The sequence below is a fragment of the Protobothrops mucrosquamatus genome, unplaced genomic scaffold (genome assembly GCF_001527695.2).
Source record: "Protobothrops mucrosquamatus isolate PMUCROS unplaced genomic scaffold, P.Mucros_1.0 scaffold_41, whole genome shotgun sequence".
NCBI lineage: Eukaryota > Metazoa > Chordata > Lepidosauria > Squamata > Viperidae > Protobothrops > Protobothrops mucrosquamatus.
In genome coordinates, this window is record NW_015386117.1 from 208,856 (window position 1) to 225,893 (window position 17,038).

The 17,038-nt window shown below is 36.1% G+C and overlaps 2 protein-coding genes across 3 annotated transcripts in view; both read right to left on the reverse strand.

The window, feature by feature from the left end:
- The window catches only part of BTAF1 (B-TFIID TATA-box binding protein associated factor 1), a 64,168-nt gene extending 63,481 nt beyond the window's left edge, over nt 1–687 (reverse strand). The window contains exon 1 of the mRNA XM_015810823.1: nt 602–687. Coding sequence (XP_015666309.1) covers nt 602–615 — 14 coding nt within the window. The 5' untranslated portion in view covers nt 616–687. The remainder of the gene's footprint in view (nt 1–601) is intronic.
- A 7,080-nt stretch (nt 688–7,767) lies between these two features.
- LOC107283010 lies at nt 7,768–16,556 on the reverse strand. Of its 2 annotated transcripts, XM_015810855.1 has the most exons (5): nt 16,480–16,556; nt 15,966–16,067; nt 14,458–15,306; nt 9,705–9,800; nt 7,768–8,461 (listed from the first exon to the last, which is right to left on the reverse strand). In XM_015810855.1, the coding sequence occupies exons 1-5, from the start codon at nt 16,527–16,529 to the stop codon at nt 8,149–8,151; spliced, it is 1,410 nt and encodes a 469-aa protein (XP_015666341.1). In that variant the 5' UTR covers nt 16,530–16,556; the 3' UTR covers nt 7,768–8,148. The 2 variants fall into 2 exon arrangements, with proteins under 2 accessions (XP_015666341.1, XP_015666348.1); XM_015810862.1 differs by lacking the exon at nt 9,705–9,800.
- Between the last annotated feature and the right edge of the window lie 482 nt (nt 16,557–17,038).

Here is a 17,038-nt window from a genome sequence, read left to right on the forward strand (position 1 = left end):
GGTATAAGCAACAGAATGAAACTGAAACTTCAGCAGCTAAAAGAGAGAGGATCAACCACATTCTGCAGTAGTAGGATCCCAAGTGAATTCAGTTCAGTTCAACACAACTCGATGAGCATGGGCAGGGCGAGAGACCGAAACAGATCATTCTTACACCATACTCAATTATATTTAAAGAATAGACTAGGGCACCACTAAAATCCTGACCACCGTTGTTTCCCACGGATTTTCATGAAACCAGGATATGACACCAGCAGTTTAAATACAATGAACTCCCCGAGCCTGATCATCACATTTCAGTCCGCTGTCCTTTCCCTAGATACTTTCCAAAGTTAGGATACGGAGATCTTCAGGGATGCCACGCATGATGATCCTTCGGGTTGAAGAAAAGCGGAGGGCCCAAGCCCATAAAATCCATTTTCCCCGCTTTCGAGGTAGCGAGGAAAGACGGGCTATCCACAACCCAATGAAGAGCCTCCCCATGACGATCCCACGAGGCCTGCCCCACTCGTAATAAAGAAAATCAGGCGCCGAGGGCCCCAACGACCCACAAGACGACTTGGGCGACTCCCCACTCCCCTAAATCCAACCTGACACCAACCTGGAGACCGCCATAGCTGGAAAGAGATGGAGCTCCGGCCCGGCCCGGCAGAGGAGAGAACCCCCACGGCTCGGGGAGGAAGGAGGAGGCAGGACCCCGGCCTCGTCTTAGGAAAGCACGCCGCGGCCCGCAAGCGAAGGGGCGACTAGAGGCGGCTGTACCTAGCGGCGGCCTGAGGCCCCGTCCCCTTTTCGGGCGCCCTTGCGAGCAGCAGCGACATAAAATTCGGGCCTCACGGATTAAAGCCTCTATTCCTCCATCACCAGGGAGAAGCCCGACGCCTGGTTTTATATGAGCAGCCATCTTGTATTTATTCCCTTCCTCCATGGAAGCCGCTTCCTGATTGGCATGGACGCCAGACCGCAACCAATAGCAGGTGTCGTTTGAAGGAAAGAGCGGGGGCGGGAACATAGAGGGGCTAAATAGGAATCTACCATTAGAGTTCACAAAGTCCGTTGAGGAAGAAGAGGAGGAGGCGGTGCTTTGCCGCCATTATGGGAAAGGGCAGTACCAAATATATAGTTGAATGGAAAGATTAAGTCACACAGGTTTGTCGGTTTTCCAGCCTCAGAAAAGGAAAAAAGGAATAATTTTCCGGCCGCGCAGTGGCTTAATTTGTACAATGAAGTGATGAACGCATTAAACCAAAAGGAAAATAATACCGTAACCCCCCTACGAGCTTGTGTAATAGGAAAAGCCCTTTTTCATGGGTTGGGATGATCTAATAAATTAGCCTGGATATAGAATTGGAGAACTACGTCTCCCAGCGTTCATTGCAGTATCGGCGCTTGGAGTGCTTGCTTTTTCTTTTGCCCATCCATAAAGGGAAACGGAGGAAGCTTTACGTTTCTCTTGCGGTAATACGAGTCTTTTGAAGCTAACTTCTCAAGAAGTGGACGTATCTTGTTCTCAAAAGAAGGAGGATGGCTCGTTCTATATAAAATAGCATGCTTGTCTGCAATTTTATATAGCAAGGTAATGAGATCTAATTCCCAAGGAAAAAATGGACAGCGCAGTACAAACAGTGCAATTTAGAAAAGCTTCTGGGCTACTTCCTCCAAATCTGAGTGATCCAATGCAAAGAATGCCTTCCAAGAGTGACTCGAAAGAGCTGTATTTGATAAGTGCTTGCACCAGATCAAGTCTGCATTTGCACAGCCGATCCATGGTTAATCGAATGGGAATTTACACGAGATAGAGTCCTTGGGTTGCGGGTTATGCTGAATTATGCATAAACCTCATGAATTGGATTTGCAACTGAGCAAAAGGAGCTACCTCATCTGAACTGCAACCTAGTACATTGCAGCCATCCATTTGCTGCCATCTGGTATTCTTTTTGTCAGCTCTGGTACGCAAAAACACGGATTTGTAGATAATCCCATGGGTTCGCACAGTGCAGTAAGATACAAACGATAATTTCTTGGAATGTACGAATCGGGCTGCTAAATTGGCAGTTGGTTCTGTTGGGAACTGTATTGCTTATTTTTCTTGTGCCTCTTTAATATTCTGTTCCCTTGCCTTTCACTTTTCATACAAATTATTTTTCTGGGTCATTCCCTACTGTAGGCATACTAATAATGTTTCCGAAATAGAAAGCAGACAAACCTTATTAGGTAGTCCAGATGTGCATCATTAAAGTATTTGACCAAATTTTAAAGAAACAGAATCTAAAGGTTAATGATGAATCATTAAGAAGTTTCTGTAGAGGGTGACTAATGTATTTACATTCTCTTTGCCTGAACCATTAAATATTAAATACTATTATCCTGTGTGCAGTGGGAAATGCAATGACCTACTATCAATTCATCATTTTAATGTACATGAATATTGAAACCTCTATATGGAAGAAATTTAAACTAGTACAGAAGTTGGCAAAAATCCTGTTATTAATTAGAAACCTATCTTTAATAGTTTAATTCACCACAAACAAAATAGCACTGGAGAAAATCTGTAATACACTCATCTTTCCACTTTCCAACTAAAATTAATAATTCAACCTATTCTGCAAAATGTTATCATCCTTACCTCTAGTCTGAATTTAATACAAACATTAAATATATACACAACAATAGTAACACCAACCGTACAATTCACCCATTACACTGTTGGTTATTATATTTAGAGATTATGAGTTTTGCACAAATGTCAATTGCTACAATTCGGATACACAATCATAGAAGAGGTTCTGAAAAATAGTTAAAAATATTTTGTTCTTGCCATTATCTGCTAACATTAATTAGCCAAATCTTGTCACAAAAAGTTTTTAATTAAAATTCCTGATTCATAGCATCTTGAAATTTTTGTAACCTAGATTTGTCATAAGTGACTACATCTAGTTTGCAGTCATTCAAGATCATGACCATTCCAAATCTGCAGAGAGAATAAACCAGAACCCCAGTTAAACAGAAGCCCATGTGAAGGTGGATGACAGGATAACTATGCTAGTTAATTTAGTTTTGCAATTTATTCATTAGTAGGACTTATAAACTATGTCAGTCTAAAATCTCTTAAGTGATGTACAAAATAAACAGCTAATGGTTGCATTCACATAATTTAATCTTAGCCTATGGTTGACCTAATCTGATTTACTTAATTTTCCAGGACTGCATGATTCCTTGAACTATAAACTAGTCTTATAGGTTGGGTTTGTACAACAACTAAAATACCATTGGTTAATTTGTGTTTCAGCGTATTCTGCAAAAAACAGCCAATGTATTGGGTGGATACATTATTATAGGTAGCATGTTCATACAAGACACTAATCCGTGGCTAATTGAACCATGACTTACTGATTTGTACAACACACTAAAATATAAGGTAACCAGGATAAATAACCTGGTTAACTGTTTTATGATTTGGTATATCATTCAAGCACAAGCAGACTAAAGTAGCTAAACTATTATGTGTTTATCCATGGTAAACGTAAAAGTTCCCCTGGCAGTTGTGTCTGATTCTAGGGCACAGTGCTCATCTCTGTTTCTTGACCAAGGGAGCCAGCGTTGTCCGAAGACAATTTCCGTAGTCAGGTGACCAGCATGGCTATATGCCAAAGGCACACGGAAGGCTGTTACCTTCCCACTGAAGTGGTACCTCTTAATCTACTTGCATTTGCCTACTTTCAAACTGCTAGGTGGTCAGCAGCTGGGGCAGGTAATGGGAGTTCATTCCCTTGCATGGAGCTCTGGTGTCGAATCCAAGCTGTCAGCTCTCCAGCTGACAAGCTCAGCATCTTTAATCACGGTACGAATTCCAAAAACAATGGTAGGTTGGCTTAAAACAATCATGCTAAGATATGAGCCAAGATTTACAAACCACTGTGGCTGGGTTTGCCAAGGTGAAACCAAATACACACATTATGCGTTGTCATAATAAGTATACCTGCCTTTCGTTATGGAGCATACCATCAAATAACTATGATGAAATTGTGGCCTTTTTCTTTTTGGCACTTTTAAATTTTACCAATAGACATTCACACAACCGTCAAACTCGGTCCTTTAATTCTTGAGTCCTGATTTCAGATTAGTCACCAGGATCACATGGCAACATCATGACTTGTCTCTTGATCTCACCTTCCCTCTACCCAAAGACAAAGTTATCTACTTCCTTTTGGATTGAAATCACATACTGCATTATGTGTTTTCTGACTAGTGGCTACTACAATGTATTGGATATGATTAGGCAAAAAACCCACCCCTTTCCCTTGCAATAGAAAATTAAATTTTTCAGTTTTACCCCTTAGAGCCTCCCATAATGTTTTCCACTGTTTCAGTTCAGCTGTTTTTCTAAATAGGAAAGTAGAAAAAGAATGTCCTCCTACCCTTTTTATTTCCTAGGAATTCCTGGATTCTGTGTGTGTGTGTGTGTGTGTGTGTGTATATATATATATATATATATATATATATATATATATATATATATATATATATATATATATATATATATATATGTTTTCTGAGGTTTTTGCGGGTGTTTGTATGTAGGTCTTTGGTCATTCGGGTTCTCTCCCGCGTAAAATTGGAAGTGTCCTGGCGACGTTTTGACGAAGTCACATTCGTCATCTTCAGGCTGGTGTCCACGAAGCTGAAGACACCAGCCTGAAGATGACGAATGTGACTTCGTTGAAACGTCGCCAGGACACTTCCAATTTTACGTGGGAGAGAACCCGAATGACCAAAGACCTACATATATATATATATATATATATATATATATATATATATATATATATATATATATATATATATATATATATATATATATATAAATTCCTGGATTGTGTGTGTATGTGTGTATGTGTGTATAGGGTCCAGAAATAGTCATGGAAAATGGATTACTCACAAGGTTTTGCAGCTCACTAATTTTCCTTTTAATTTAGAAGTTTGTAAATAAAAAAATATCAGTTATAAAATGAATGTGATACCTCATATAGAAGTGTCCACAAGGAAGTTGACATTTGTGTATTGAACACATGGCACAGAGAGGGCGTTGTAAAAAAAACAAGAGCAGCTAATTTTAATTATTCAAACAGTATAAACCCAAACCTATAGCTTGATGTTGCCTTTGTGGACTATGTTAATCTAGAATGTTTATTTAATCTATGCTGCAAATTCACTTCTGTCATTTTATTTTCTCTTTTTGAAAACAACAGCTTTGGGAAAGAGCTGAATTAGATGCATAATCTCTGATCCTGTTTATTCAGCAGTTGAGTTTATTTCTTATCTGCCTGATGACAAAGGCATGTTCACTTTTTATCTTTTGTTCACACGGGGCGGATCTGGGCTTCATGGAAAAGCTGTCCCAGCTTTTCATGCGTGAATAGTACTTTCATAAAACACACTCACACTTTAAACTGTGCATCGCTTATTGTCTGTGAGCATGGCTTTTAAGTGTATGAGCCAAAGGGAAGCATATATAAATCAAAATATAAATAGCCTTATCAAATGAATAATACAAGCCTCTGACTATGTAGCATAATAATATATCAGGCATGTGGCAAAGCCACTTTTCTGAATCTGAGGCAACAGATTGCACTGAACAATGATGGGAGACCAGTGATGGAATAGAGAGATCTAGGATCAAGTCCAGCCTCAACCAAGGAAACACAGTGGGCCCTTTTGTATCAACCCAACATACCCCTTGGGGTTGTTTTTCTGGGAGAAGAATGGGAGGGGGAACAAAATGAGATATAAACAAATTAGAGAGCCATTTTGGTGCAGCAGTTAAGGTTGGAGTTGAAAACAAGATTGTTAGTTCTAGTCTTCTCTTCTGCATGAAAGCCAGCAGGATGACTTTGGGCCAGTTGCTCAGTTCAACCCATTCCCAAGAAGTTCTGATGTTGGGAGCCTCTGATGAATGCCATGCCAATGACTGATTGGCAAGCTAAAACCAAAGAAAAATGCCTCCTCTCTCTTATCGTTTAGAGTATTTTAATGGGCAACTTAATAAGGATCTCATAATTTTAAATTCTACTTATCATCTAATTTGAACTCACCAGAAATAAATTCAAATTACTTATTTAGGATTTATGGTGAACTAAGCTCTGTTAAGATAAATATGAGTTTAGCTTTATTTGTTTTTCCAGATTCTATGACATAAGTCTTAGAAATGTTCAGGAATAAAACCCTAATTGAATTTTCAAGTATTTCACATTTTTCTAGGCACTTTAAAATACTGAGGTAGCCAGTGCAATTGTCTTTGGTTTGTGTCTGTAAGGAGATTTTTTATTATGGTCAATGAACAATCTATAAAATATATTGCATAAACTATAGTAATATTAATTCATTAGCCAAGCACAACATGTTACATGACAAAATTTGGCCACATTTAAAGAAATAGTCATTGATTCTGAAAATAACCACTTTAAATAAAATCAGTGACCATGGAATTTAGTTATATGTGGAGTTAAGAGCAAATATCAGCATGAAATAAACAGAATAAAAAGACCATGTTGATGGTTTTAATGACTTCTCTGTATATATCATCTAGATTTGAATGTATCTCCCCTTTAAAACAGAGCCCCTGTTAAAGCACTCCTTAGTCTGGGGACAGTAATTTAGTTAAATTTTGTAGAAAGCAAAGAAGGTGATCTGGATGGAGTTATACCCACTCCATTGCCAAGATGACAAAATGTATTTTAAGTCTGCCACAAACAGATATTTAGAAAAGGCTAAAAACAACACCTCTCTAATGCATTGAACTGTAAATAAAAGACTTGCAAGATTCTGTTGTTATAACTACTCTTAATAAAAATAGTTTTAGCTTTCCTGTGGAATTGATTTTTTGGTCTGTTCTTCCTTGTGGGGATGACTAGTCTGAAACAACAAAGGCTACTTTGAAGTGTGCCTGCAGAAAGAAACATTGATGTCCTTAAGGCATTGGATGATTACCTTTACTGTATGCTCTTACTGTAAACACTTGAATTAAAAACTTAAATGTTCCATTTTAATATATTGTCTCAACCCATGAGGAGACAAAATCATTGGAAAGGGACCTAGGGACTTAGACCTACTGAGGAAAAGAATAATTTAACCTAAGATGTGAAAATTTGTACCAAGGTGCTGAATTTGTGTGGTGATGCCAGCGTTAGGATGTAGGATTGCATTTGAGACGCAATATGGGACTTGAAATATGGTCCTAAATTTGAATTCTTTCCAAAGGGGCAAAAGAAGAATTTGAATGTAAATAAAGACCAAATAATAATTGTGCCCACACTTGAGTTGAATGTGCTTGTAATGCAGGGGGAATAAACAGTGCCCTTTAGTTTAGAATAATATTTACAGGGCTGAAGATCTTCGAATAACATATTTGATATGCACCTTACATGTGGCTGTGGTATGAAATACAATAGTGAGAGGCTTCTGTCTTATATCCAAGAAACTAATTAATTTATCATCTCCTGGGAAATTAGAATGGTAAATATACTATATTTATATTCACTATATATTCAGGCTATATTCTAACTATCTGGTCCCTCAACTGAAAAGTGAAATCTTGATATAATATAGATATAATAACTGAACACAAATCTCAAGTTTATTGTTTTTTTTCTAGTGTGACAGGTTTTCTTTCTGAAACAATATTTACATGGACATTTTTCAAAAGAAATATTGAAAAATCTAGATTATTATTATCAAAAGAATAAGCCACATTACCAGAATTGAATTTATCTTTATATATTTTGCATTCCTTTCAAATCCTACTTTATTTTAGAGTAACATTATATCAAAATCAGTAATCCAATTGTTTTACTATATTTTAGCTGAAACACTTTATACATATGTTGAGGAAAGCAGCGAGAACAATTTGTTCATGGTTATGGTTGTTCAGTCTCATGAATGAGAATCTAGTTTTATTTTACATAAATCAGGCATTGTTTTCACATATATTTAACCAATTATTTATCATTTAAATAGGAAAAAAATGAACTAGACTTATTACAGATATTTTTTCGTAACATTGAATGATAATGAAGTTTTTTTTAACTTCAGCAGTAATTTGGTCAATATACAGGAATACAATAAAATAATTCATGCAGGTACACGTCCAATTCATTTCAAAATGTAGCGCTCTGTTGTGCGTGGGTCATAATGAGCTCTATCTTCCTCTTCAGAAGCATAGTCCAAAGGCAAGCCATAATTATAATCAATGGTTACAACCGGTAATTTTTTCCCCTGGCTCATCTCTCTCTTAATTTCACGCTGATGTTCCCTTTCACTGTGCAATGAGACTGAACTCAGTTCCTGATGTGAAGATGAAGAGTGAAGGGTTAGGTAAGAAGAATATGGTGCAAATCTAGCTTTTCCTTCTCTGTTAATTACATCAGAAGGATGGATTTTCCTGTAATTGTCAAGGCAATCAGATCTGTAATATGAAAACAATTATTAATCAAATGTTATAATGAACAGAGTAATGTGTAGCAATGAGACATACTAACATTGGTATTATTTTATTGAAACAACAAATAGCTAATTCAAAGAAACGTATCAGAATGTACATGATTTCACTGAATATTGTCTAGGGAAAGAATCTTTCAAAGTAAATGTAGAAAATGCCTTCTTTCAAATTATACTACAGGTTCTGTGTAATAGTTCTTTCTTATTGGCTTTCTAATTTTAAGCTATTTTGCTGAAATATGTGATGAGACAGATGCTCAAGTATGGAAAGATTCCAATTTGTCCAGTATCCTCTCTAGAAGGATTCTTAATCTCTTTAATAACATGGGACATGTTTCATGTATGTCTTGGAAAACACCCCTTAAATCTACTCACACAGAACTGTAGATTACAAGTAGTCCTCAACTTTCAATTGGTTGTTTAGTGACTGTTCCAAGTTATGACAGACTCCCCAGCCTGCATTTATGGCCATTTGTAGTGTCTCAATGTCACATGACTGCAATTTTTACAACTTTTTGCTAAAAATCGTGTTTAATTCCCAGTTTTGGCAAAACCGGGATAGCGAACAATGGGTTGGCTTATTGATCACAGATTCACTTAACAATCATGGTGATTTGCTTAGTGACCGCTGCAAAACAAAAGCCATAAAACTGGGTCTGTCACATGGTAGCCTGCTTTACGAGAGTCATGACTTACAATCGTAATGGGCAGGTATATTACAATTGTTAAGTCGAGGACTCCTATGTGCAGAGTTTCACAGCAAACTTATACACATCTTTGTCTCAGATTAGTACACATTGAATCATAAATAATACTTATGAATATGCCAATATGACTGTATTGCTAGAATTTAAGTTATGGGGTTATGCATTTTTTGTGATCATACCTTTTTTGGGAATAAATATTGCTGTTTCAGTTTAAGTTAAGAATACATCAAAATGGAACTTAACAGTTAAATGTTAGCTAAGGTTTTCACCTAACCAGAATTAAGTCTTTTAAATGATGTATCATGTTCTTAAAAGACTGTCTTCTTGTTAAAGTTGAAACAGCAGAATTATAGACAGTTTTATTATCATACAATGTATATAATTTTTCAGGACTGGGGTGCATTAGGCCTTTGAATAGCATACCTGGAGCCAATTTTAATCTTAATTTTTGAATCAAAACAATAATACATTTTGTATGAACCCCTGTGACAATCACAATTTTACCTGCAAGTTCTACTATAATTATCTTTATCAGATCCATAATCTCTCTGAAGTAAGGGAGACTCTGTGTAGTACTCATGAGAAGGAAAACGATGGCTTCTGAATGGAAAAGAATAAACCTTCTCAGCAGAATATAATACTGTAATCAAGAAACTACCAAGGAAAAAAATCACATCTCTACCACATTGGCAGGGTAAGCTACTCTATAAAAAGGAAGCAAATCCCACATTTGCTAGCATTAATGATGTTTCCTACTTGGGTAATGAAATGTCTGCAAGTAGACCAAGGTTTAAAACAAGGTTTACTCAGAGAGAACCAAGGACTCAAAAGAGTAAATTGTTAAAGAGGTCATGTAATGAAGAAAAAAATAGATGTGATACTATACAGGTAATACTTTACGTATGACCACAATTGAGTCCAAAATTTCTGTTGCTAAGTGAGACAGTTTTGCCTCATTTGATGACCTTTCTTGCCACAGTTGTTAAGTGAATCACTGTGGTTGTTAAATTAGTAATACATTGTTAAGTGAATCTGGCTTCCCCATTGATGTTGCCTGTCAGAAGAACGTAAAAAGGTAATCACATGACCCCAGGACACTGCAACCATCATAAATTTGAGTCAGTTGGCAAGCATCTGAATTTTGATCACATGACCAGAGGATGCTGAAATGATTGTAAGAGTGAAAAATGATCATAAATCACTTTTTTCAGTGCTGTTGTAACTTCAGTCACTTAACAAACTGTTGCAAGTTGAGGACTACCTGTATAGTTAATTGACATTAGGTAATCAAAAGGATTGGTTCATTGATAATACATCCCAGGATCCAACAAAAATGCCTTGCTAGATGGGTTTTTCACAATTTCTCTTCCTTCCCTAGCTCCAGTATCACTTTATATTCTATTGTGATGAGTTCTACAGAACTCATCCCACCCTTTCTCCCTTAATCTTAGCCATAAAATTCTTTTTCACATAATTATGGATCCAAACATACACACCTAACCATGTAATGTAAAATAAATGTTGTGTAATATGAGGGTGATGGACTTCCAAAGATTATTAGGCTTTAAAACAAAATTTTCAACAAGCTTTGCAATTTTCATTATGACTATATCTCATTCCATCAATCATTTCTTCTATGTTCCGTGACATGCAAACCTGTTACAGTATATACATGCCCTTTCATGATAAGCAATATTTTGCAAAGTGTAGTTGGGAAATAAGAAAATGCAAGGCAAAGAAATGAGATAAGAAATGAGAATGAAATTTAGTACCTCTAATTTATGCCAATACCATTTTAGCTCTCCAGACTTGTTTGCTTTCATAATATTTATATACAGCTTTATACATTGTCATTTATTCTTTAAACTTTTATCTAGAGAGCCAGTTTGGTCTAGTGGTTAAGGTACTGGCTAGAAACCATGAGACTGTGAGTCTAATCCCACCTTAAGCATGACAGTCAGGTCGCTGACTTTGGGCCAGTCAGTCTCTCAGTCCAACCACTTTATAGGATTGTTGTGGGAAAATAATAAGAGGGAGGAGTATGTATGCTGTCCTGAGTTACTTATAAAGTACTAACCCAGGAGAAAAATCAAGTTAATAAACTTCTCACCTTTAAAAAAATCTCATTAATTTCATCTAACACAACTTATTCCATCTTTTCCTATCTCTTGACTGATTCATTCTTCTTTTATATATTTTGCTCACAATTCATTCCCTCTATATGATCAAACTTCCTTAATATATTTTTTTCATACTGGTAATTCAGTTTAGTAGTCAATCCACATTAATCCAGTACCCATTCATTGCTGTTCATGTTTTACCATGTAACTTCAGTAACTTATTCCCATTCCATTCAACCTTTATGTTTCTTCTGTTATAGACAGAATATTTTCTGTCTATATATAAATATTTTCATAACAGATCACATACTTTTCATCACCTTTCTAGTAGTAATTGCATGTCTTAACATTTCTTCATTTCCCTATATTTACAAAACATTCCAGCAAAGATTACGATTTCATCTACCTGCACTTTTTCAACATTTAGGTATAATTTGCAGTCATTCACTCCAAAACTTACTTGGTATTTAATACCATAATTTTTAGTTACTTCTTGTTGCATCACACTATTTACCTAACATTAGCTACAAATTATACAGGATCTCAACAACGAGGCATTTCTGCATATAACATTTTCCCAATTTTTATGTCCCCAATTAGCACATCTCTGCATCATCACAAGCATTCCTTATAAATCCATTAATACGTTACACAACCAAAGAGACATAACACATCCCTTCTTACTCTTTGTTAGATTCTGAATTTTGTGCTAAGTATTCCATTTATTCTTACATTTTATTTAGTTATTTCTTTATAAATAATTTAGATTTTGTAACTTGAACTTCAGTGATTCTGGTGGTGCACAAATTTAAAACCAAAGAAAGAGAATAACACCAGACAACAAAAAAGGAAGACTGACATAGAAAGAGCTACAAAGCTCTTCACTCAGGGAGGCCACATCCCACCTTTGCCCAAAGTCTGGGAAAAGAGCCAAGATTTTAGAGCTCATTTAAAGGACAGCAGGGTTCAAACCTCTGGCAGGATGCTAGAATGAAACCAATTCCCAGGCACAGTTGGTTTTGTAAGCAAAGCACATTCATATTTAAACATTTCTTCAGTTATGCCATCTGCATCTATCCTATCCATACCATGTGCCATCATCTTCCAGAAATGCTCCTCTGGATTCTATTAGGACAATCTCTGCAGAAAATAATTTGACATCAAAACTCAAAACAAAGCTAAAGTAATATCAGAGCATTTCAACTTCCCAGGACCTTCCGTAGCAGATCTGAAAGTGACTAATGAGAAAAAATAGAATTAAACAGCATCATCAAGTGAGAAATTGTTGAACTCACATCCAATGGTTCCAGGCTCAGAAGCTCTCAACAATGGGTTTTTAACACATTACAATTGTTAATTGATAGGGTACTTGTAATCTGATTCATGTGTAGTCTGTATCTGCATAGCCAACAATTTTCTCTTCCCTTCCTCTCCAATTCACCTCAAGTTAAATCCAACATAAGTGTAGTCACTCCAGGCATCTGATGAACTGAGCTGCAGCTCATGCAAGCTTACGCTTTTAATAAAATTGGTTAGCCAGAAAAGGTGCTAGACTCCTGATCTTTTGCTACCATCTATACTGGGTTTCCAACAATCGCACAGTATTTTAATTTCCCTTTCATTCCCCTTTCTTGAATACTGACATTTACAGCAATTGTTTCAACTTCATTTTTGATGCATCATTATCATACAAACTCTAGAATACAATATTCCTTGCAATAGTCTTGTTTCAGTTTCACTCCCACTAATTCCATCACTTTTATTTTTAATTCTACTCTGATGTGCAAGATCCTAGTTTAACCTTCTTCACTCTTCCAAAACAATTATTCTTTGCCTTCAACTACATTCTTTATGACAATATTTTTCTCTACATGTACACTAAACAACACTTTCATCATTTTGCAGTAATAATCATTTCACGTATAATTTATTTTAAAATACAAGATTCACACGTTCTCTTTCTGTAGTTGTTCTACTCCATTCTAGTTTGTTTAATTTTTCCTTGTCTTTTCACATCCACTTCCTCCCAAAGTCACTCTTCATCCTACCATCTAGTGGTCTCTCCCGCATTTAGAAACACCCCTTACCCATTTTTTATTGTTAAATTTTCAACATAATCAAAGCAGGCGGCTATTTCAATTATATTCATTCCTTTTTTATTTGTATGTATTAACAGGTTTATGCTTAAATATTAAGCAAAGAGATATTTAACAAAACGGATACTAAGCCACCATTTTCATTAATTTGTGGATGTCCAAAAAGACCAATTACTGTTTCTATATTCTGTTGTCTTATTCCCACCCATTCATTCAAGTCTGCTATCAGAATAATGCAGATCTGTTCTCAGAGATACCCAACATATATATTTTTTCTTTCTTTCATTTAATTTAAAATTCATAGTATTTATATTTAGTTTTCCATTTAAGTTGAAAGCATCTACAGTATACAGGTAGTTCTTGACTTACAATAGTTCATTTAATGACCATTCAAAGGTACAGTGGCATTGAAAAAAAGTGACTCATGACTGTTTTCCACACTTACGACCGTTGCAGCATACCCATGGTCAAGTGATCAAATTCAGACGCTTGACAATTGACGCTATCATCTTTATGATAGTTACAATGTCCCAGGTTCATGTGATCATGTTTTGAGACCTTCTGACAAGCAAAGTCAATGGTGAAACTAGATGTACTTAACAACCATGTTACTCACTTAACAACTGAAGTTATTCATTTAACAACTATGATAGGAAAGGTCGTAAAATGAGGCAAAACTCATAAAATGAGGCAAAACTCACTTAACAAATGTCTTGCTTAGCTTCGCAACAGAAATTTTGGGCTCAATTGTGGTCGTAGGCCAAGAACTATGTTTATACCATGGTTGCCAGTTCCATTAGTATAATCATATATCAAAAGTGTAAACTAGCTAGTATGAATGGATTTACAGAAATGTGTAAAAAAAATCTGCATCTGGCTCTGCATAAATGTAATTCAAACTATTAGTAACAAATTAAAAGGCAATGATGCCTGTTTTATTGATTTATATGATCTTCAGTTTTGCTAGTTAAAAACTGGTTGCAAAAGAAAAAATGAACAAATAATGTAATATTATTGAAGCTAATCAATAATTCTTCTCACCTTTCAGAATATTCCTCGTATGACTCATTAATGTGAGTTGAATGATCATTAAAAGAATTCAGCCTTTGTTCAGGTCCCCTGTTTTGGAAATCTTGCATCTGTGACTTCTCACTAAAATCACAGTATGACTGATTATCATGGAATGGTCTACTTCTTCCATTGGAATCTTCATCATCAAAATGTTCTAATGACAATTTTCTTCGCAATTCACTGTAATGCTGCTGGTCAAGGAAAGGTACAATTCTTTGTCCACACTCTCTAGCAACATACTCAAAATCTTCCGCAGGTGGCTGGACATCATCATGAACATCATTCTGAAACAATCTTAGTCTTTCCATAGGTTTCTTGTTCAGGAACAACTGATTTTTGTCCTGCAAGGGTGACTGAAAATCATCACTAGACTGCCGATTGTAAAATGGTCTTCGTCTTTGTCCTCGCCCTCCATTGAGCTGGTTATCTGTCGGTCTATGGTTATAACAAGGAGCGTCAGCAAAATGTCTATGCCTTTGACTACAGTCCATATTAATGTCTCCACCTGATACATTTCCTGGAAAGTCATTATCAAGCTGGTGGTCTTGAAAAGACTGAAATCTGTGTCTTGATCCTCTTGTACTAAATTTTAAATCTTTAATCTGCATTTCTTCTTGGTAGTCATCATGAAACTGATGGTCAGGGAAATGCCTTTGTCTCATTTGTGGCAGTGGCTGGATGTCATCATGAAAATGGTAATCATGATATGGTTTTCGACGTTGCCCAGGACCCTTATTAATAAAATCAAATTCTCTCAATCGGATCTGTTCTGGAAAATCATTGGGGCTATCATCATAAACTCTTGGTCTTTTACCAGGCCTGTTAGGAAAAATTGTTAAGTATTATTTCTTAAGAAATTCAAGTGATAGTATAGATCAGACATGTTAAACTCGCGACGTCACATGACGTTGCGCAACGTATTGGGACGGTTTTGCCATTGCCGGCAATGGGGTGGGTGCGGCTTCTGGATGATGCATCCGGCCCGTGGGCCGGCAGTTTGACACCCCTGGTATAGATTAACAAAAACAAATTATAAAAGGACAAATGTAAATTTCTCAAAATATTTTAGAATTTAATTTGCCCTTATTGAACATCTTCTCTGACCCAGATGGTACATGTAAATACACTTATGCATAGGGTCTAATTCTCACTCCCCTGCATTTTGAGCTTGGCTATGAAAGCCTCTCTTTCCTGCTGAGGTTGGTACAGTGAGAAAGCTGGTGAGTTGCCAGTAAGGATTCCAGCTAACCAAAAGGAAACTGCAAAAAATGGAGCAATGACCTTTGACCCATGTCCCTGCTTACAGTTTTCTGTACTACTAATATGAAATAAAGCTTGAGGATGAGTGCATTAATATTTTTAACATGTTCAAAAATATTTATTATTCCATCAGGATTGAATAAAGTATGTGGAATTATACAAGTTAGATTTATACAATTCTCCTATCACATGAAGACAAATACATTTTTGGCAGTTACCTAGAATATTCTTCATTTGGAAATCGATCAATATGTCCGTCTATATCATTTGGCAGTGGCACAATATCTCCATCAGCATCCCACATATTCATCCCCAGGTTGCTAAGGAATTTCAAAAGAGAATATAACACATTTTTTTGCTGAGGATACAATGAAAAAAGACAAAAATAGTGTGATTACACTATCTCCAGTGAAAGAAGGGAGAAGTTCTCAGCAGGATTTATAGCATAATTCTATTGATTATAGGATACTTTTCTATAGTCTCTCCCTGAAACGGCTGTACTCTTGTAGGTATTTTCAATCAGCATATCATCTACCTAAATCTTTTAGGGTTCACTATTTGTTTTCCACTTTACCAAGCTGTATATTTGATGCCTGTTTATAAAATGTTTAAAAAGACAATGATTATTCTGCCTGTTGCAATCAAATTCAGAAAAAAATAAACACTGAAGCTTATTTAAAATGTGTCAGAACAGAAATAGAACATACTCGACAAGAATAGGACTTGACTCACCTTCTCATTGGTTGAGCTTTAAGATCTGTCAAATATATATGACCATCCATATGGTGACCACGTGCTTCTCCAAAAGCTAAACAGGTGGCAAGAACATTAGTTATGTGAAACAGTGCTCTCGGTGAAAAATGGACAAGCTGTTGAGGAAAAGTTGAATAACAGCACATAATTCTAGAATATGACTTCTGTTTTTTAGAATTTTAATAATATGCTGATACTAGAAATAACTCTTTCAAAACCACAACTGCAACAGGATGGTTCTCATATAAATGTTCCTATCAGCTGAGCATAGCAAATCAGGAACAAGACTCTGTACAGCTTCTCCTCCCAAAAGTATTTTTTTCTACTTAAGCACAAGCAAAGATTGTGCTTAATATTAATTGTTACTAAACTTAGCCAAAGTTCTCATTTAACAGTAAATTGAAACTTCCTGGAATTTGCCCCAGTTAAATGGAAATGGTTATCAGAAAGAAGAATATTAAAACAGTTGTCATAGTAACTGCAGTGACTTGAAACTGTATATATTTGGATTTCCTCTTTGTACCACCAAGAGAGAAAG

Coding starts and splice junctions, on each gene's coding strand:
- LOC107283010 (XM_015810855.1), bottom strand. CDS start 16,529: ATGGATGGTCATATATATTTGACAGATCTTAAAGCTCAACCAATGAGA. Junction 16,068..16,479: donor AAAGCTCAACCAATGAGAAG/GTGAGTCAAGTC, acceptor GAAATTCCTTAG/CAACCTGGGGATGAATATGT. Junction 15,307..15,965: donor CCAAATGAAGAATATTCTAG/GTAACTGCCAAA, acceptor TTTTCCTAACAG/GCCTGGTAAAAGACCAAGAG.